General features: G+C 40.0%; 2 protein-coding genes across 2 annotated transcripts; one reads left to right on the top strand and one right to left on the bottom strand.

Moving 5' to 3' along the window:
* The first annotated feature begins 4728 nt into the window (after nucleotides 1–4728).
* LOC137886827 (V-set and immunoglobulin domain-containing protein 1-like) lies at nucleotides 4729–9738 on the top strand. The gene is made up of 7 exons (XM_068729476.1): nucleotides 4729–4835; nucleotides 4952–5112; nucleotides 6069–6276; nucleotides 8772–8927; nucleotides 9022–9138; nucleotides 9232–9376; nucleotides 9460–9738. The coding sequence occupies exons 1-7, from the start codon at nucleotides 4793–4795 to the stop codon at nucleotides 9554–9556; spliced, it is 927 nt and encodes a 308-aa protein (XP_068585577.1). The 5' UTR covers nucleotides 4729–4792; the 3' UTR covers nucleotides 9557–9738.
* A 2932-nt stretch (nucleotides 9739–12670) lies between these two features.
* On the bottom strand, nucleotides 12671–20371 carry tmlhe (trimethyllysine hydroxylase, epsilon). Its single transcript, XM_068729493.1, has 7 exons — nucleotides 19749–20371; nucleotides 19484–19660; nucleotides 18118–18397; nucleotides 17826–17945; nucleotides 17464–17700; nucleotides 16989–17127; nucleotides 12671–16806 (listed from the first exon to the last, which is right to left on the bottom strand). Exons 1-7 carry the CDS (start codon nucleotides 19909–19911, stop codon nucleotides 16675–16677), a joined length of 1248 nt encoding a protein of 415 aa, XP_068585594.1. The 5' UTR covers nucleotides 19912–20371; the 3' UTR covers nucleotides 12671–16674.
* Nucleotides 20372–20961: the final 590 nt, after the last annotated feature.

Below are 20961 nucleotides of genomic sequence, written 5' to 3'. Positions count from 1 at the left end.
GACAGATTTAATGCACAGGTTTGTCTCACCTAATTGATTTCTTTTAATTTCTTCTCAGTTGCCTCTACCGAGCACTTTGACAGTTGATTACACCACTAAGTGAGTTCACCTTGAGAGGAGCTAAGATATATAAATTATATGTCCAACATGAAAGGATGTACAGAGATCAACCTATATTAAATCAAGATCAAATTATACCCTGTACATCTCAGTACAAAGTGCAGTAAATCACCTTTGGAAAACAACAACAAAACAAGAATATGTGCGAACAATAATGCTGCTTCATTTCAACACTTATGTTTAGCGTGGATTAAAGATAACACGTACAGTCTCGCTGAATTTGCTGCTATCTTTCTCTCTCTGCATCGGAGTGCATAGCTCTGTTGAGAAGATGGAAGTAGCCTGGCAAAATGCACCTTCCATTTCTGTGGTCTATTGTCAGCACTCCATATAAAAACATAAAATATTGAAAGGGTGCATTAACATGGGTCAGGAATTGATGGCTGTTCCACTGTGGGGGTAAAAAAAAAAAAAAAAAAACGGAAAGGAAAGGAAAGTGGCCAAAAAGCAGTGGGTGCTTTCTGCCACATATGTGCTTTAAATAAATAGTCTTAACTGATTCAAACCGATGCATTAAGATCGATCTGCAGTCTTTATGGAATATTTGGAGTATTTAGAGGTTATAAAAAATGGTCAATGATGCTGAGCTGTTGGTGTTACAGCCATGATTGCTAGAACCGTGCAATATTTACCATCAATCCAGTATTTCTAACAAAGCTCATCTTAAACATTAATGTAGACTGTAGACACAGTGGTGCTACTCATTCAGGGACAGGATGTACCGTTTCCAAGGGATTACTGTCACTACTTTTTTCTTGGATTGGCTGGATAGATAACGTCCACCAAAATCATCATTATTTAGTCAGTAAATAGTTAAATCTGTTAGTGTTTTACCCCCCCCCCCCCAAAAAAAAAATAAATTACACATTCTTTAAGCATCATCTTTGACATGATAAAATGTCAAGCATGCCTCTCCTGTAGCGCGGCGTGTCTATCTATTTTCTTTTTACAAGATGTTCATCTGGGTTGCCATGGAGTTCTTGTTTAGGGGTTGAAAAGAGATTGAAGAGATGAAGAAGGGTAGAAACATAATGTGTCTAATAAAATATTAAGACACATCTCTTTTATGCATTGTGGCCACGGCTGAACCACTAAATCCAAACCCCCCTCCCCAGGGGGCATCATTTAGAACATCCGAGGGTATAACGAAAAGGGTGGTGGTGATGGTGGAGGAAAAAAAGGTGAGATTATGGTTACATATATATGTGGCAAAGAAAATGCAAACACTGCACATTGTGCGATGAATGTAACTGAGGAGGTGCACATGCCATTGGTGTCAAATTCAATTTTCACAATTAATTGACACTGCGTGGTTTTGTTTGAGCTCGTCATTGCTCTCCCACATTTGCATTATCCCATGAATATCAATCAGCACACAAGATCTCATTTTAAGACACTGAAATCTCTCTCCGGTGTTTCATATTAGACATTTAGAAAGCATGTGAGAATCACTTGAAACATTAGTTTGGTATGCTGCGTGGAAAACACAAACTGCCTTTTGCCAAGTGAAATATTTCACTTAAATTGTGATAAGATCACAAGTCAAACACATAAAATTCTACTTTCCTGGCAAATCTGCTTTTCAATTTATTTTGGCATTTTCCCTGGATTGAAGGCAGTCACCGAAGGACAGTTTTTAAATGATCAAAAAGGACATTAGACAGTGTGGATATGGGAACATAATGTGTCTTAGGGAAGTGTAATTCTTCTTTTTGCCAATAAGGGTCAACTATGTGCTCGCTCCTTTTTTACTGCCAGCACTTTATGAAAGTTATAGCGTGAGGCAACACTGACGAGCTGTCAATTTGACTGTTTGCTGATGTAAACTTTCTCCCTTCCTCTGCCCTTTGTTTCATGCTCTCTTCCTCTGACACGTTTGTGACAGGTCACCTTCACCAATAACAGACTGTATTGCAGAGATGACAAAACAATCAGGAGATGTTGCCTCTGAAGCCTGTGCACCACTTTATATATATATATATATATATATAGGTTTATTTGTACCGTTGTGTCTATCTTTGTGAAAGCAGTGTTTCATGCTTGCATTTGATTCCAATGTGAGATGATATTTCAGTTTCACTGCATTTTGCTTTTTGTGCCAAGAAGAGGAAAAAAAAGCAATACAAAGGAGACCTTTTCTTCTGTGCGAGTCAGATGATGTTGCACACGACTGTTTATGGTTGTGTGGTCTTGTTCTCGCATATGATTTGGTTTTGTACCATTATAATTCTTTAAAATAGTATGGTTGCTTTGTGCCTGTAGGGACAGTAAGTGAAATCATGCTATATGTCTGGCATATATATATAGATATATATATATATATATATATATATATATATATATATATATATATATATATATATATAGATATGTATATATTTCCCCCCCCCAAGGCTGTTGAGAGCAGGAGAGCAGAAGCGAAGGAGTAAGGCCAGTGCGTGGCGCTCTTGGCTCTGTTGCCATCAGCATCAAAGCTTCTGGCACCCTACAACACAAACACACACAGGCACACACGCACACACGCACACATGCACTCACATCCAACAGCCTGGCCTGTCATCTGCTGGCCAACTTCTGAACTGCATCCCAGTGTTTCTTATCGCAACCATAGTAACAGTATCGCAACCAAACAATACTGCTACCAAATCCACTTTATGTAAAAACATTGCTACAATAATGAGCTCATATATATTTGATTGTATGTTGTTGTAACGTAAAAGCTACCTTCAGACAGGTCTGTCATAAAGGAAAAGAAAACACTCGCTCCTTCTGAGCCAAAGCTCTGATTCACACCTCCTCACAGTCTGCTGATGGGGAAACACTGGTTGTAGTGGGTGGATGAATACGTGTGTGTGGAGGTATTGCACCAAATCCTGCTGGAGGTTTGTGTAGGACACAGTTCCAGGCCCAGAAACCTTAATATCAGTGTGTGAGAGAGCTCTCTAGGTCTGTGTGTCATCGGTCCTCCACTCACATTCAAATAAGTAACTGCATTAGTAACTATTATCGTGACTGTTATTAAGATAGATAGATAGATAAATAGATAGATAGATAGATAGATAGATAGATAAATAGATAGATAGATAGATAGATAGATAGATAGATAGATAGATAGATAGATAGATAGATAGATAGATAGATAGATAGATAGAATCCATATATAGATATATTCAATAATTCTGGTAGTAAATAATTTGAATAACGGGTGATACCCTGACTTTTCCTTTTTCAATTTGTCTTATTGTGTTTATGACAGATTACCTGCAAAACTGTAGTTTTGATATGATAACTTTCTGTTTCGGTGACATTTTGTAATGTCATCCACAAGCAAATATATACACAACAAAGGGGAGATAGTAGTACATACCCAAACCATGCAAGCATGACATACAGGATTTAAACAATCTGATATGTATGCTGTGGTAGGCTTGCCATAGATAGATATCAATACACTGTCAGTGTGAACTGCACTGAAATAAAAAATGGAACCATACAACCGTGGAGCATTTATTAAACTTATGTCAGAATGGATAATCGGCATTTCCAAAATGTAACCCCAAGTTTGCAATATTTCTTACTTTATTTAATCTTTTTGGTTTCCCCACTTGACTTTCATTCACCCTCTCCCCCTCTTATCACTTATTTACTCATGCTGGCAACTGTTCATGAATTCGTCTAGGAGTTGCTCATGAGTCATCCTGTTGATGTCATTTATTTAAAGAGTGCCCCTTGCTGTTACACAGTACAGTTCTGCCCAAACACACAGCTGCCAACACATGTTGTTTTCTTCAGACAAAGTCTTGAGACACCAAGCTCGTCTCATTTCCCATCCTATCGCGTTAGTGTCTCTTAGATAATAAGCTCCACACGCCTCCATCCACTATCCAGCCCTATCCATCGCCCCCCCCCCCCCCCCCCCCCCCCCCCCCCCACCTCACCCCTGCAGTCACCCCTGATCAACATTTTTCACATTGTTAATCGCTTATGTCAGCTTCTGGTAATTATAGACAATTAATCATGTGTGATTCACTGTCTCTCTCCGTCAGCATTGTGCTCCACGCTGTGTTGAGCGAAAACGACAAAGGTGAAACTGCCTTTATTAAGTAGGCAGCACCAGGGAGTGAACTCCCCAATGATAAGCAGCATGTTGCAGTGTACTGGCTTACACTTCCTGGAGGCCAGCGATAAAGGCCAGGTGGAGATTAAATTACATTAATTCCTTCGCCAGAAGCCCTGACCCAGAATGACTTACAAGACAAGGAGGATGGAGTGATGCGCTGGAGTGAAACTACTGCCAAAGTACTGAAAAATGAATTAACCATCGGTGTCACAACATACTGTGGTCCTAACCTGCCTTATGGAGTCAACAACCTCAAACACAAACAATAGGCTGCACTAACTAAGAATACACTGTAACTTTATTTGCTGTGATTTACAATTCCCACTGAGTTACTCATAAATGTATGAACAGGGGGAGTTATTTCCATCTGCCCCCACCCAAAATCATTAACGGCTAAATTGTCGCTTTTTGAAATACAACAGAGTGCACACACCCAGTCTGGCAAACATTGATATGCAAACATTGTGTTATCAACATGCTCACTAAAACCAAGTCGGTGGTGGAGAGTGCAGGAATTTCAGTTCTGTGAGTGTATTCCAACATTGTGTGAAGATGTGCCCCACGCTGCGCTTGTTGGTGCTTATTAGCATAACAGGTAAGTACATTTACTGCTTCTTCCTCTTGTAATTCTGTGTTTGTTGTATGTGTGGGTCTGAATTACACGGTGCTTTGAGTGATGTTTGATTTTGGATTAAACTTGTTGTTTTGTAGGATGTGTTGAACTGATCTCAGTCAGGACTCCGCAGAAACATGTCAACGTTACAATGGGTGAGAGCGCCCTGCTCCAATGTATGTTTGTGTCTACCGAGGAGACCACGGCCCTCACTATCCAGTGGGACTTTGTTTCACCATCCACCATGACGCCACAGCAGGTAGAGACACACTGCTGCTCAGATCACAGCTTTGCACCAAATGTGCTTGAAATATGCCGCATTACCCAATGGGATGCTCTATACTGTAACATCAGGATTAGTGACTTAAAAAAAATAATTAGTATCAGAATATTTCAAAAGACATAAATTGAACATAAAAGCAACATTCTCCATTCTATATTGAGTTTAAATCCAGTAGCTCCCAGTGTTTGTTTAATGACTGCACAAAGATTTGAGCGATATTGTGAAGACATCAGTCACTTTTCTTACACATTTGCAAATGCAAGACAAAAATCACCACTCGTCACCAAAACGTGGCCTGTTGGAGGCACACTGCTGTAGGGTCTAATGAAAGAACTCAACATTTTGGGAGATATGCAAACTTTTAGTTGTTTTGAGCTTTAAATGAACTTGATTGAACATTCACATCTTGTGCACAGGTTAGCGCCTTTTTTTTTGGTATCCCGCGTTTTTGACTAACCGCCAGGAGACACACCTCAATGAGCCAACAAAGCCTGTGACTGCCACAGCGGATTTCGGATGATTGCAGGAGTGTGATTATTATTTAGACTAGAGTTTTAAATTGACTTAACAGGACAACTGATTTCTAATTAGCTGCAGTTACTTTTTTTAATAAAAAGGTACCATCCACTGGACGTAATTACCCTAAAGGTCATTCATTTAGGCCCTGTGGACCTCATTTCTACTTTTTCAGACTCTTTTTTTTTTTATGATAAGTGACAAAAATCTCTTTTCTGGCAATACTAATTTAACCAACTGCCTTACTAATGTTCAGTTTCATACAACTAAAAGAAAATATTCTTAAAGTAGTGCACATGGTCCCTTGCAACTTAGGAAGCAGAGACTGAATAAAATGTATCTGAGTTTCACACAGGGACAGTATATGGAAACATTTGTGTCTTTATCGTGTCTAACGTGTTGCAATTGGCTTTCAGGTGTATTACTACCAGGCAGGACAGGATGTCATCACAAACTCTTATAAAGGCAGGATTCAGCCTCCCTATTCTCCCAGCAAGACCAGAAACGCCTCAATATCAATAAGCAACATGCAACCATCAGATGCCGGAGTCTACACTTGTCAGGTTCACAACTTTCCTGATGTGGACGGACAGTCTGAGGCCAATATCATTGTGAATGTTCTTGGTAAGTTTGATCAACTCCAGAGGGGTTAAAAAAAAAACTTTCTTTACAATAATCAAGGTACCCTCGAAGACTGTGAGTTTTTTCACCCATTGTTCGTTACTTCAAGTAGAATGAAAAGTAGTCAAATAACTAAGTACCAGTACTGAGCTGTACACATCCATCCAGCCCAGAGAAGTGTACAATGGGGATTTCATACTAGTGGACCACATCCGTTAGCAGTATCAGCTTAATATTTACACTATGACAGAATGCAGAAGTGGCTGATCATTTTTGTGTCCGCATGGTGTGATGTTCTGCTTTCATACCAGTGTTCACACCTGGACCTGAGTGTTACCTGACAGCATGAGCTGCTGGTGCTGTTAAAACAGAGAGAAAAAAGAGAAAAAAACCTACCCAACCCTAATCTGGTCCTCAGGCTGGTGTTTCTGCCATTATTCTGTTGCTCTTAAGGGTGTGGCTGCCTGAAATGGGTGAGCCAAAGCACACCATCGGTTTCGTAACTGACACTTGAGTTTTGTTTTTGATTTAAATATATCTGTACATTTTGTAATTCCATAGTAATAATTCTGCTTCCTCATTTGTCTTTTTTGACTTTCTCAATATTTTTCATGTAAATGTCTGAGTGAGCTTCTCTTTCAAAGTATTTTCCAACACAGGAGTGTGAATTACTGTAGGAAGCAAGAGTACTTTGAAATATTTTAGTGCTGGCTGAGATTGCTGTATCTATTATCAGTGTTGTGACATTAACACATGTATTAAAACAGTGGCCCTGAATAGTGTGATTAGGGAATTATATTCAGTTTGAATCCTCTCATTCACTGAGTTACCAGGGACAACCTCGCAGGCCTCAGTATCCTCAGTAGTTTCTATGGTTACTGCAGCAGTCTCCTCATTGTCAGCGTTGTAAATTAGAGTAGGACTGTGACTGCACCCTTGTACTGCATACAGAACATATATCAGTATCCGCTGCATGCAAAACACACGTCTTGTGATTTCATAACCTTTATTAAAATGTTTGCAGGGCAGTTTCTGGATTTGATGCTTACTTAAGTGCTGTGTGAATACGTATGAATGTTCTCATGCTGATTATCACGGGATGAAAGATTCCCATCATCACTTACCTGTTACATAGAATTATGGTGATACTGAAAAGAGAGGGAGTATTCTATCATGGATTACAAATAAGTCTGTGAGCTTTACCCTTATTGTGAAAACAGTAGATGTAAAAAATAAAGTTATGTCCAATCAATACACTGATAACCTAATGATTAGTAGGCACCGTGGCGATCAGCTCAGGAGTTGTAAAGCCACTCCCAACACACTTCCTGCCTCGGGATGACTAATGGACGGACACACTGTTTGATTAACAATAAGCAAAGGATTTGTCATTTTAACAAACTCAAATCTGTAAATTGTCTTTGCCACAAGACACACAGATTTATACATTTCATCTTTTCTTCAGAATCCAACAATTCTGCACAAATAAACAGAAATAAAGAGCTGTTGGCAGCATTAAACAACCCTATTGATTTATTAATTGACCAATCAAATGAGTTAGCAGAAACTGTTGGATTGTAATAAATATACAGGATAGCATGAGACAATTTTAAAGCAGTGGTGCAAAGTCACTTGAATATTTCATGCTACTTTATACTTCAACTCCACTACATACCTAAATATATTGCATTTTTTTCCCACTACATTTAATTGATAGATAAAGTTACTAGTTACTTTAAATAATGTGCTTACAAGGTACAATGCATAGTTAAAGACCAATTTGGCTTGTGGCCTTTTCAGATGTCTAAGACTTGTTAGCAAGACTGATTTCCTCTTTGAACTGATTGGTTTTATTTAAATAATTCTTGGAGGCTGGAAGAGGTAAAATGATCAAAATATATCATAAAAAGAGAAAGAAAGAGAAAAGTCCAAAAAGTGAATACAAATTTGGGTCGCAGAACATTGTTTTATTGTCTTATTTCCAACCCTCATTAATTATCTCAACATCCCCAGATTTGACTTTTGACTTTTACTTAATTAGGATTTTGAATGACACTTGTGCTGGAGTATTCTTTCAAATGATGTATTGGTGCTTTTATTCATGTAAAAGGTCTGAGTAATTCTTCCACCACTGTCTTAAAGTGTAAATATCATGTTTAGATGAAGCTGGCAGTAGTTGACTGACAAATGGAAAATGCTTAATGCATAATCATATTACACTTAGTGTGACACAAATTGTTCTACCAAACACCTCAGGATCAATTCAGTCCGAAGCTCTTTCTGGAATAGTATGATAGTATAATGGTATAATATATATATATATATATCTATATATATATAGATATATATATATAGATATATATATCTATATATAGATAGATATATATAGATATATATATATTCTACTGATTAAACATGTGCTTCGTAATAATCCCAGGTAGAGTTACTAAATATAAAGTCACCTACTACACTGATGCGTCCTCCTTGTCCCCTGTCAGAGAAGCCCTCTGCTCCTTATTGCTCCGTCCACGGTGATGTGGAATCGGGTCACCTGGTCACTCTGACCTGCCACAGTGAGCATGGGAGCCCTAACCCAAAATACACCTGGATCAGACTGGATCAGACTAAGACAAGGAGGCCTGTACTGGGAAGAGGTCAGTACTTTGTGTGTGTGTGTATTTGTGATATACTTGTGGACGGGTGCACAGTCGTCATTTTTTATTCACAAGTGTGCACTTGTTTCTTCAGCAACCGAAACTGGAATACTGGAAATCAGAAACATATCCCAGTTTGAGTTTGGGGAGTACCAGTGCAATGCTACAAATGCGGTGGGATTTTCAACATGCACTATAGAGCTTAGTCCTGGTATGTTTACAGTTTTGTTTTTTGAGAATATGAACTAAAATATTTAAATCAACACAACTACTAAAATGGCTATATTCACATGTGTTTGTACAGAAGTGGGAGATGGAGTGATTGCTGGTGCCGTGATCGGCGCGATGCTCGGGTGTGTCCTGATCCTTCTGGCTGTGTGGTTCATTGCTCATACTCTGAAGAAACGCAAGTACAACAGGGTCAAACAATCAGAGGCCAATGAGATGAAGTAAGATTTTAGGTTCTTGATGAAGTTGCATTTCACCATGTCATTCCTAATTTAAGTGTGTGACACCAACTCTCTGCCACCAGGAGGAGCGCTCCTCAGGCCCAGCAAGCCTCAGATAGCGTTACTGTGGCAACCCCAGCCAGCAATCTCCACACTGAGGGAGAGGAGCAACAAGCCTAAAAAAAGGCCTGTTGAAAACAACTGGAGCAACGTCACTCTTCTGAACAACAGGGTGTCCAGGATGTCTTTGACATACGTCATTCTCAAATTTAATCAAAATGGCAAAGCTCACGTTCGTGTTCAAACTTGCATTTTGTTATATGTTTGCTGAATCATGAAGTTAAGATGCTCTCCATCAATTCAATCTTTAACATGTCTTCATGTGTTTTTTACTTAAAATGTACTTTTGTAGTTCTATTGTTTGCTTTACCATGTTATAGTTAGTGTGCCAATCAAACCATGTTGAAGAGCCCTGCATTAGTCATACAAGCTACATAATATTACAACAAATACTTACATGTATTGTATGAAATAAGACATTAAAAAGTTAAACTTAAAGGTTGAACATGCATTATGCAAATGATCAGTATGATTACCTTTTTATATGTTAAGAAAACAAATGATAGTCCTACATTCAAATGCAGTCTTTTATATGATATCTTAACGGTTCAACAGAACTACTATTTGCAATGTAAAGATATAGTGGAGTAATGTCTAGCTGAGCAGAAAATCAAGTCACTCTCCCTCTGTGTGTGCTGTAATCAGAGCTCCTCTGTGCTTTGTTTACATAGACGGTCCGGTGCTATTACTGCATGTTTTTGCAAGTGACTGTGCCCCCCTGGCTCATACGGCAGTTAAAGGTGATAATGTTAACTGAGAGCCGCCAGCTCAGCCGTTGAGAGGTAAAATAAATGCTCCCAGTTTTGTATGTAGCACCTTTAAAAATCACAATTTCCACATACAATTTTACAGTTAAATGGTTAACTGATCAAATCTATCTTTAGTTCATCTTTTTTAAAACAAACTGTCAAGCAGCTATGGATGAAATACGACTACTTTATGTAATGACATCCAGAGATCCTGATTAAATAAAATATTGTGTTTCCTGAGTCATTGAGTCATGTAGCTTATAATTACCGCTCGGTCAGGTTAGAGTCCTCCTCCAATCCATAAATTGGCTACCTCTCTGGCCTCTGCCAATGCAAAGCCAGTATCCACAGATTTATAATCATTTGGCAAGTGTGAAGGCAGCACAGAGACCTTCAATATGTGTCCTTTGACTGAGCTGCTTGGCGTCTTCATGAAACCAACTATGAATTAGAATTACACAGGTTACACTTTAAGGCTACATCCACACTATTCCGTTTTCATTTGGAAACGCATATGTTTTGCTACATTTACACTGAGCGTCCACACTACGCTGGCGTTTTCGAGCACCGTAAACGGAGGAGTTTAGAAACGATCCCGAAGCCGGATAACTTTGAAAACTCCGGGTAGCGTATTCGTGTGGACGGACGGAAACGCATAAGTTTGGAAACGATGACGTAACACCCGCGATCGACTACCAGGTTAACTGACAACTGATTACAGGCATTGCTGACCTTGTTGTCTTTACTAGCAGCTGTTGTCCAGTTAAAGTCTGCATGTCTGCGGAGGAAACAGCTGTTAATGTAGAGATCAGTGAGCGGCGTGAGAGAGAGAGATCAGTGAGCGGAGAGAGGGGGGGAGAGAGAGAGAGAGAGAGAGAGAGAGAGAGAGAGAGAGAGAAGAGAGAGACCCGCAGCACTGTAACTAACGTTAAGTCTGAAAAATAAAACTTATACAACTTACCACGAACTGTATCTGTTTGAGTTTATAGAGGAAGATTTGAGAGAAGATCTTAAGTAACAAACACGTACTTACGATCATTAAAGACTACTTTATTACTCTGGTTGCTTAGTTACAAAATACAACAATATACTTCCTGTTTACATCGGCGCATTTTCCAGTGTACGTGAAGAGTCACGTGATATTCGTTTCCAGGCGTGTGGTGTAGACGGAGATCATTTCGGAAACAATGGCTGAAACGCTGTATGGACGGAGATTGTTTTCGTTTGAAAACTCCGTTTCCAAACGAAAACGGAGTAATGTGGATGTAGCCTAAGACTAGTTTGGCCAATCTAATTTGCATGATTAATTCACAGTCAGCTCTCAGTGTGCTGTACGGTAAACAACGCAGCCATCCAGTACCACAACCGCAGTGGAACTCAAATACGATAAGTCAGCCGGCTTTACCCGTTTAAGTAGGGCACATTCTTTTTCAATAAAGAACAATGAATTTTACTTTGCCAATTGAAAAAAAAAAATTGATTTGTCAAAAAACAAGCATGTCAGCAAACAAATTCTTATCTAATGACTACATCAGATCTGCAGATAGGTTGACAGTGATTCTAAAAAGCATTGTGTTCAGATTTGTTTGCATTTAGACTGAGAACAATAACCCTAGTGTTACTTGAACTTTGGATCGGTCCACCATGTTGGTCCAGACCTAAATATCTCAACAACAACATAATGGATTACCATGATGTTCTATCCAGACATTCAGAGGCTTTTAGTGTGAGGAATTTAAAGTTTAGAAGCATTCCTAGTATGTTTTAAAGCACTCCTAGTGGCGGATATTTTATGTCAATGTTTACTTAGGGTTTAAACCAAAGGTATAATTATTATATAATGTTTGCTTGTAGAAGTTTTGAACCAGGGAGTGTGGTCATTTCATGCATGAATGTATATTCAGTGTTTGAGGAATGTCAGAAGGTGTGAATCTGCAGGGGAAGTATACGTAGTTGACTGAGGTGTCTGCTCAGGACAATGGGTCAAGAGCCAAGGAGGAACTCATTGGACTTCAGCCAATCGTGGAGCTGATCGATTGTGACCCTTGGGAGACAAAGAACTGTAAATCCCAGGAGAGAATCAGACCTCCTCCTGACCATGATGCAGATATGTCTCGTGGCCCGGACGGGGCCTCACTTTCATGAAATTTATGTTTGTTTTGTTATTAATAGTATACTTCAGTTTGTAATTATTTAGCTTCTGTTTGTTATTAAATAACTTTTGATTTGATTTTAACTTGGACCATCTTATTTTTTGGCCCTGCTCTGCTGATAAAAGACGCAGCAGTAGGACACATGCGGCCTTCCCTGTGTCTGCGCGAGAGTTGACACCCCAACAATAGCCTCGGCTATGTGGTGGAAAATATTCCTATACCCGCTTTGCGTGAGTCTTTTCATGCTGAAATACATAATACCAAAAACCAGGTTGTCTTTTAAGTATTTATTCTCTGCGCAGAGAAGGTTCAATCATCACAAAAGAATGCGTACAGTCTCAGTGAGGAAGAACCAAGAAAAAAATTAACAAGCTTTCTTTATACAGAATGAGCAAAGGTGGGGGCCGATGGCCAATGTTACAGACATCTCGGTCTCAGACTTTTGGTCTCAGGCTACATCTACATTACTCCGTTTTCGTTTGGAAACAGAGTTTTCAAACGAAAACGATCTCCATCCACACGGCGTTTCAGCCATCATTTCCGAAGTGATCTCCGTCCATATTACACGCCTGGAAACGAATATCACGTGACTCTTCACGTTCATTGGGCATGCGCTGATGTACACCGCGTTCCAAATTATTATGCAAATTGGATTTAAGTGTCATAAACATTACATTTTTTGTTTTTCAATTAAACTCATGGATGATATTGTGTCTCAGGGCTCTTTAGATCATTGAAATCAATCTCAGACACCTGTGATAATTAGTTTGCCAGATGAGCCCAATCAAAGGAAAACTGCTTAAGAAGGATGTTCCACATTATTAAGCAGGCCACAGGTTTCAAGCAATATGGGAAAGAAAAAGGATCTCTCTGCTGCCGAAAAGCGTGAAATAGTGCAATACCTTGGCCAAGGTATGAAAACATTAGATATTTCACAAAAACTTAAGCGTGATCATCGTACTGTGAAGAGATTTGTGGCTGATTCAGAGCACAGACGGGTTCGTGCAGATAAAGGCACAATGAGGAAGGTTTCTGCCAAACAAATTCATCGGATTCGGAGAGCAGCTGCTAAAATGCCATTACAAAGCAGCAAACAGGTATTTGAAGCCGCTGGTGCCTCTGGAGTCCCACGAACCTCAAGGTGTAGGATCCTCCAGAGGTTTGCAGTTGTGCATAAAGCTATTATTCGGCCACCCCTAAACAATGCTCACAAGCAGAAACGGTTGCAGTGGACAAATTTTCAAACAGTCTTGTTTAATGATGAGTGCCGTGCAACCCTGGATGGTCCAGATGGATGGAGTAGTGGATGGTTGGTGGATGGCCACCATGTCCCGACAAGGCTGCGACGTCAGCAAGGAGGTGGCGGAGTCATGCTTTGGGCCGGAATCATGGGGAGAGAGCTGGTAGGCCCCTTTAGGGTCCCTGACGGTGTGAAAATGACCTCGGCAAAGTATGTAGAGTTTCTGACTGACCACTTTCTTCCATGGTACAAAAAGAAGAACCGTGCCTTCCGTAGCAAAATCATCTTCATGCATGACAATGCACCATCTCATGCTGCAAAGAATACCTCTGAATCATTGGCTGCTATGGGCATAAAAGGAGAGAATCTCATGGTGTGGCCCCATCTTCCCCTGACCTCAACCCTATTGAGAACCTTTGGAGCATCCTCAAGCAGAAGATCTATGAGAGTGGGAGGCAGTTCACATCAAAACAGCAACTCTGGGAGGCTATTCTGACATCCTGCAAAGAAATTCAATCAGAAACTCTCCAAAAACTCACAAGTTCAATGGATGCAAGAATTGTGAAGGTGATTTCAAAGAAGGGGTCCTATGTTAACATGTAACTTGGCCTGTTAAGATGTTTTTGATTGAAATAGCTTTTGATTTCAGTAAATATGACCCCCTAATGCTGCAAATTCAACAAATTAGCATTTTTAGTTCTTTAGAATCTATAAAATGTTTTTAAACTGTTGTGCATAATAATTTGGAACAGTGCATCTTGAGTTTTTTATTTAAAAAAAAAATACTGTTATCATTGGGAGGTTTGTTCAATAAAATTTGAATTATACTCTAACAGTTGATGACTTGAAAATTATTCTGACTTTAATTTGCATCGACTATTTAGGAAAATTTGAAAAAAATATAATTTGCATAATAATTTGGAACGCGGTGTAAACAGGAAGTAGATTGTCGTATTTTGTAACTAAGCAACCAGAGTAATAAAGTAGTCTTTAATGATCGTAAGTATGTGTTTGATACTTAAGATCTTCTCTCAAATCTTCCTCTATAAACTCAAACAGATACAGTTCGTGGAAAGTTTAATACGTTTTATTTTTCAGACTTAATGTTAGTTACAGCGCTGCGGGTCTGTCTCTCTCTCTCTCTCTCTCCTCACTGATCTCTCTCTCTCTCTCGCCGCTCACCACAATAACAGCTGTTTCCTCCGCAGACATGCAGACTTTAACTGGAAAACAGCTGCTAGTAAAGACAACAAGGTCAGCAATGCCTGTAATCAGTTGTCAGTTAACCTGGTAGTCGATCGCGGGTGTTACGTCATCGTTTCCAAACTTATGCGTTTCCGTCCGTCCACACGAATACGCTACCCGGAGTTTTCAAAGTTATCCGGCTTCGGGATCGTTTCTAAAACGCCGGCGTAGTGTGGACGCTCAGTGTAACCATAGCAAAACATATGCGTTTCCAAACGAAAACGGAGTAATGTGGATGTACTCTCTGACTGATGGGAACAACATTCAAGAACAAATGGCCAGCAACCAAAACAAGTGGCCCAAAGGCCTTGGCATGGAACATTCTCATACAACACAGTTAGTTATCTATGTGAATAGGCAAGGGAGAATCCTTCTTTTGCACAAGAGACAGGGTAAAGTTGAACAAAGTCCAGAGCAAAATTACTTATGCATGAATACAATATACTGAGTAGAAATATATACTACATAAAAAATTACCATTACAGCTATAATTACTTTTTAGTGCTAATAAGCTATAACTTACTGTAATACGGGTAATATTACAGACCCAGTCCCATCCTCTATTACACCTTTTAATGTGATGATTGTATGAGCTCAATAATATCAAACCATTTCAGTACTTATACATTTAATTGTTACAGGGGTAATTCGGAGGCATTCAATACTTTAAAATTATAAATAAATAAATAAATTAAAAAATTGTATTTACAAAACAATTAACAACAAGGACCTAAGCAGAGAATAAAGTCACACTCCCTCTGTGTGTGTTGTAATCACAGCTTCTCTCTTTGTTTTGGTTTCTGGGCCGGGCATTCGTCCATGTTACTGCATGTGAGTATGAGAGTGACCTCCCACACAGCATTGTAAAAGCAAGATGGCAGAGTGCAGCTCAAAGCGTTCAGAAGGATACTAAAAAGCATAGTCTACTCGTGTTTTAGATAGCATTACCAAGCTGAATGTTTTACTAAAATAACTCTATACTGAAAAACTCAATATTCCAACCAACGAAATAATAGCAGTGTGTACATCCTCTTGCTGGCCTAGTGTACTTACCTCGTCACTAGGCATTGTTCACAAAAGGGGAACTTTATTCTTTTGTTAATCTCGTTGTGTGTAAAGGGGCCTTTCTCTGTGTTTTACAACATGTTGCTATGAAACGTGAATGAAGGGAGGGAGGTGTGGCCAGCGCACGTTTTTTTGTTAGACCATTTGATTTTCAACAAATATTAAAAACACGTTTTTAGAATACATTATTTAGCTTTAAGAAGGCAAAATTCCTGTGCCAAGTTCTTGTTAACTTTTACAGAGGACCAATAGTACTAATAGAAAACCTCCTGACTCGAAACATTACAAACTGGCATGGCATGTGCACAGCCAGTGCTCTACAGCAGGTGATTAAAACCGCCCAGAACCTTTTTGTTACCCATCTAAAGGCAGGAATTGATATCAGTGAGGTGAGGTGCCTACACAGAGCCCAAAGGATATTAAAAGGCAATACCAAGCCCAGTAACAGAGTGTTCGCCCTGCTGCCGTCTGACAAGCGTTACAGAAGTATCCTCCTGACTGGAGAGCTGCGTCTTTCCTCAGGCCGTGAGACTCCTCAACTCATCCTCCACATAAAAAAAGTGTTGTTCTCTTTTGCTTTTTTTCCTGAGAAGCATAAAGGGACTACAACTTGCATTTAGTTGTGCAACTAGAATGTTGTTGTTTTTGCATAAGGGCATGATATGAACCTTTCACCAATAGGCTAAGTGATTAAGCACAAAGGTGAAGGAACCTTCATGTCCAGGATCAGGCCTGCAGACCAAAGCAGCGTGCGGAGCTGAGGACGTCGTCTCTGGTCAGATAGCATCCACAGAGCTGCCTCAGGCCAGTGAAAGACTCCCTCCCATGCATGACACGCCAGTTGTCTATGAAAATCACCTCATGAAGAAAAGAAAGGGTACAATTCTTAGATCATACTGAAATACACTTACATCTGTATCTTTTCAAGTTTCCTAAAGCTGTAAATTAATTGGCTGAATTTGGAGAGCTTTTATACATTTTTGATTTCTGGCTTGGGCGTTTCTGAATGCACCCCCCTTCAAGAAGTGTAACTGTCTTACTTTCCCTGGAGTCAGTTTCACCCACAGCTCATTCTTTGGCCGCCTCAGTTCTGTAGTCAACTCTCGATGTGCCACGTACCATCGCTGAACAACGTCATGGGGTATTGTGTTTATCACTGATCGGTCATAGTTGTTGTATCTGTTGATAAAAAGATACAGCATTCTTGCTTTCGATTCAAAATTCAAAAATATGTCTTAATGCCTTTTAAAACTACTTAATATTTCTTTAAAAAACAAATATAAAAATAACAAGAAATGTACTATCCAAACTACAGAGGAACTATAAAGTTTCTCAACAAACTTTTAGTGAGGAAAAATTTGCCTTATTAATAAATGTACTCAAGGGAAGCCTTGAATAACTTAATAAGACATATAAAGCTTTACCTCTACATTAAAATCCGAACATTTGAATATCTTATAATTCACTCCTGCACAAACATGAGTAAAATCACATCAAACTAAAGAGTTGACATACCGGATCAGAGACAATTCATTGTTCCAAGGATAGACATTAAGCACAGGGCCGATGCCTCTCATGTGGTTTCGGTGGTTGTCAGAGGTTTCAATGTACTCATGCCTGATCGGCACACGTGCAAGCAGCTCAAAGTTTTCAGGAGACTGCTGGCGCACCTTTTCAGCGGCGTAGAACCCATCTACAAGTAGTGTCCTTCCCCCTGTTCCCTCATGCCTGAGGCAGTGGAATACCTGGATTCTGCAACAGCAATCCACGTTATTGAGTCAGAAAATGCCACTTTTCTTGGGCTTTGTTTAAGATGTAACAAAATTCCTTTCTATTGGGGCTGTGTTGAAATCTCAGCTCATCTCTGCTGCACCTACCCACATGGTTCCTGAAAGTAGGAGGTGTCAGTGTGACGGTCCAGGGCCAGCTGGCTGTAGGCACTGTCTCCTCTGGAAAGATCTGAAGTAAAAGACCACATTCTTCCGTATGTAGTCTCCCTTGTGGATCAGTAACACAAAAAAACACAAGTGGATTAGGAAGAAGTGAAGAGGGCCGAACATCTTCTGGGCTGCCCATGGATTTTGCCACTGAAAGCAAATTGCTAATGCTGAATATGGTTGCATAAGAATGTAATTTGTAAGTTACAGTTTCACAGTCAGCACTTAATACCTAATAAGACTGACCCTCTGGGTCACTGCCTCTGTGGCCTCAACTGTAGCTGGGACATCATCTACAAAAGCGATCCCATACAGAAGATAGTTTTGAAGAAACTTCTTCACTTCCTCATCACTGCTCATAAACGTGTCCCATTTGGCGGAGGGTGTGTTTGCATTTTTATAGATGTCTGAATTCCAAAGGTTGCGTGGCTGGACGATGCTCTGCTTCTTTGCTTCATAGCTGTTCTCAGCTAGCCAGCTAAGGCTGTACTTTGACACGTGACCTCCAGGCCCTGGGATACAGAAATTGAATATGTTGTTATTAGGTACAGTTAATGGAAATTGCATGAAATGCTATGCTTGACATGATAATGAGTCGTCTTCATCAATTATTTATGAAATTATTTACAAAAAGCGTATTTGGGGAAGATCACAGTGTGTGCGTGTGTGTCTATGAGAACTATTTGTTTGGTACTTAAGTACACAATATCCTGAAATGATTAGAGCATTCTAATCTAATCTTAAATCTATTTATTATAATCTTATTTTAAAGCCCTTTCCTGTTAAGGGGCCTTGTGTCATGTGTGTTATGTGTGTGTCATGTGCATGAACAAACGTAAATGGTAAAATAACCTTTGTACTGCAGCACATGAGGTTATACATGCTTACAGATCTAACAAAGCCAACCCCCTTTCTTTCATGACCTGACCACACCCTCAGGATTAACTGACAACAGAGTGAATCTGCACAAAACACACCCATCACAGAGTGAAAAGTGACCTCTGCATGAGAAAAGAACTTCTCAAGTCAGTGGACAATGACAATTTGCTCTCATGATTGACTCATTCACAGCTGTATCCACACTGTGTTGTATCTGACTGAATAGCCCTAGTGACAATAGATGCAATTGATTTGTTCATTGAAAATAAGTGATTGAATCTGGCCCAAGGTTGCATGTTATAAATGCCTTATTTCATATTTTATAGTTTTTTTTCTTGGTGCTTGTGTTAATACTTTTAGCGATGGCCCGGGCAAGGTGCAATGGAACATAACAATGTTTTAAATGCGTGGTCAGATTAAGTGTTTAAAATGTGTTTGCCCAATATGGCGGAATATGACAGATTTGTTGTATATTCAGAGACTCACAAACCACAGTGTGATACAAACCTACCCCCAGGTTTTCTGTGTGAGATTTGGGGCAATTTGGTTGAACACAACATTGAACATTTGACCCAATGGGACATGTGTCCAGTTTCGGATTAACTATTTGTTCTGAGGTGCACAGCGGACTATATATTTAGACAAAAACGCTTTGGCCTGACCTGCCAAGTATTTCCCAGATGTTCAGGTGGGTAGAAGTGTACTTTAAACTGACTTACACGTGAGGACGAGATGGCCATCTTGCACAGTTGTATTGTCAGGACGGATGTTGAGGTCTATGCTCCCAGTGTCCAGGTTTCTCTGGTAAGTCGCGGAATTGTATGAAGAGGGGGAGCGGCAGTGATCCCGCAGCCACAAGTAGTTAAAACGCATAGGCGTCCCTCCATAGTTGAGCACTGGCGAATTCATCAAATGCACAAGGTCAACAGTGAGTTTTGCCACACACATACGTGCAAGCATAGGTTACAATGTTATCAAACTCACCGAGACAGTCTTCCAGAGACTGAAATGTCGCTGAACCCGCAGCACACGCGCGGATCTGCACCATGTGTCTCCATGGTAGCTGCGAGCTTCTGAAGCCAGACAGCAGCTGAGGCTGAGCCTGTCTAAGCGCGGGTCGCAGTATCCTATTGAACGTGCCCAACATCGTGAGCACTGATCGATGTAAAAAGTAGAATTAACCCCAAACTTAAAATGATAACGTTCTTCTTTGCCGAGAAGCCACGCATGATCTCCCTCCCTTTTTCATAAACCGAGATTAATTATTAAACACGGCTAAGTGGCTCTATTGCAATGTTGGTTCACAACTGGTATAAACCTCGAGTGAAATCATGATGAAGCCTCTGGAAAAGTGGGTAAATTCGGCGCATGCGTGGTCCCCTCGACCTCAATACCCGGATGCACAACGCTGATGTGTCCATTGAGTTGACTCAACTTCTAAATAGAGGAACACCGTCCGAGGGTATCGGGTACAACGCGATACAATTCCTGTGTTAGGGTCCTCGCCCACACAATCCAGTGAGGTGGGTGCGAAAATAAGTGAAGACCCATGTGTGCACAACATGTTATTATAATATAATATATTATTATAACAGGTTTATTGTCTGTTTTGGGCCCAGACGACTCACACAGGTAGACTCAACAAACAGAAGTGTAAAGGATAACCCAGTCTTTTCTTGGACTAAAATCTAGTTTATAGTCAAGCAACAAAGAAGGGAGAACACGCAGGTACCCCACACAAACTGGATGTGGGGTGGAAGGGGCTTATCTCTAAATATGTTCACAGGATCCTGTGTTCCCAGCAGGCAAGTGTATCTCTTACACATTGTTAGAAATTGGTAGGGGCTGTCATCGCCATTCAAATTGCAAAAAGAGCAAAGGGAGATGGACGTTTTCAAATGCAGTTGGAATGGTAAAAATGTGTGCAGCTACTGTGGAGATATCAATGTCCAAAGTCAAGGAAACCGTCTTACCCACATATATGAGGGCGTAGGTTTCAATGACTATTACATTAGTAGGCTCTCAACTGTGGTTGATTTCAACTAATTAATCCAGAGAAGCATACATTGAACCCACCGACAACGGCCTAAAACAAATGGCCTTTTTCACAGCAGACATCTTGTCATAGCAGCAAAAGCACAGATGTTGTTAACACCAACAATGGCTCTGTTCTCGTCAAGTGTCCCAGTAAGCCACG

The sequence above is a fragment of the Cebidichthys violaceus genome, unplaced genomic scaffold (assembly GCF_023349555.1).
Source record: "Cebidichthys violaceus isolate CVI_PGR_0920_01 unplaced genomic scaffold, fCebVio1.0.p SCAF_46, whole genome shotgun sequence".
Lineage (NCBI taxonomy): Eukaryota > Metazoa > Chordata > Actinopteri > Perciformes > Stichaeidae > Cebidichthys > Cebidichthys violaceus.
Note: the sequence above shows the minus strand (reverse complement) of the source record. Positions and strands in the feature narration are given on the sequence as shown.

Coding starts and splice junctions, on each gene's coding strand:
- LOC137886827 (XM_068729476.1), top strand. CDS start 4,793: ATGTGCCCCACGCTGCGCTTGTTGGTGCTTATTAGCATAACAG. Junction 6,277..8,771: donor TATCATTGTGAATGTTCTTG/GTAAGTTTGATC, acceptor GTCCCCTGTCAG/AGAAGCCCTCTGCTCCTTAT. Junction 9,139..9,231: donor CACTATAGAGCTTAGTCCTG/GTATGTTTACAG, acceptor GTGTTTGTACAG/AAGTGGGAGATGGAGTGATT.
- tmlhe (XM_068729493.1), bottom strand. CDS start 19,911: ATGTTGGGCACGTTCAATAGGATACTGCGACCCGCGCTTAGACAGGCT. Junction 18,398..19,483: donor TGGCCATCTCGTCCTCACGT/GTAAGTCAGTTT, acceptor TCTGTATCCCAG/GGCCTGGAGGTCACGTGTCA. Junction 17,701..17,825: donor TACTTTCAGGAACCATGTGG/GTAGGTGCAGCA, acceptor TTGCTGTTGCAG/AATCCAGGTATTCCACTGCC.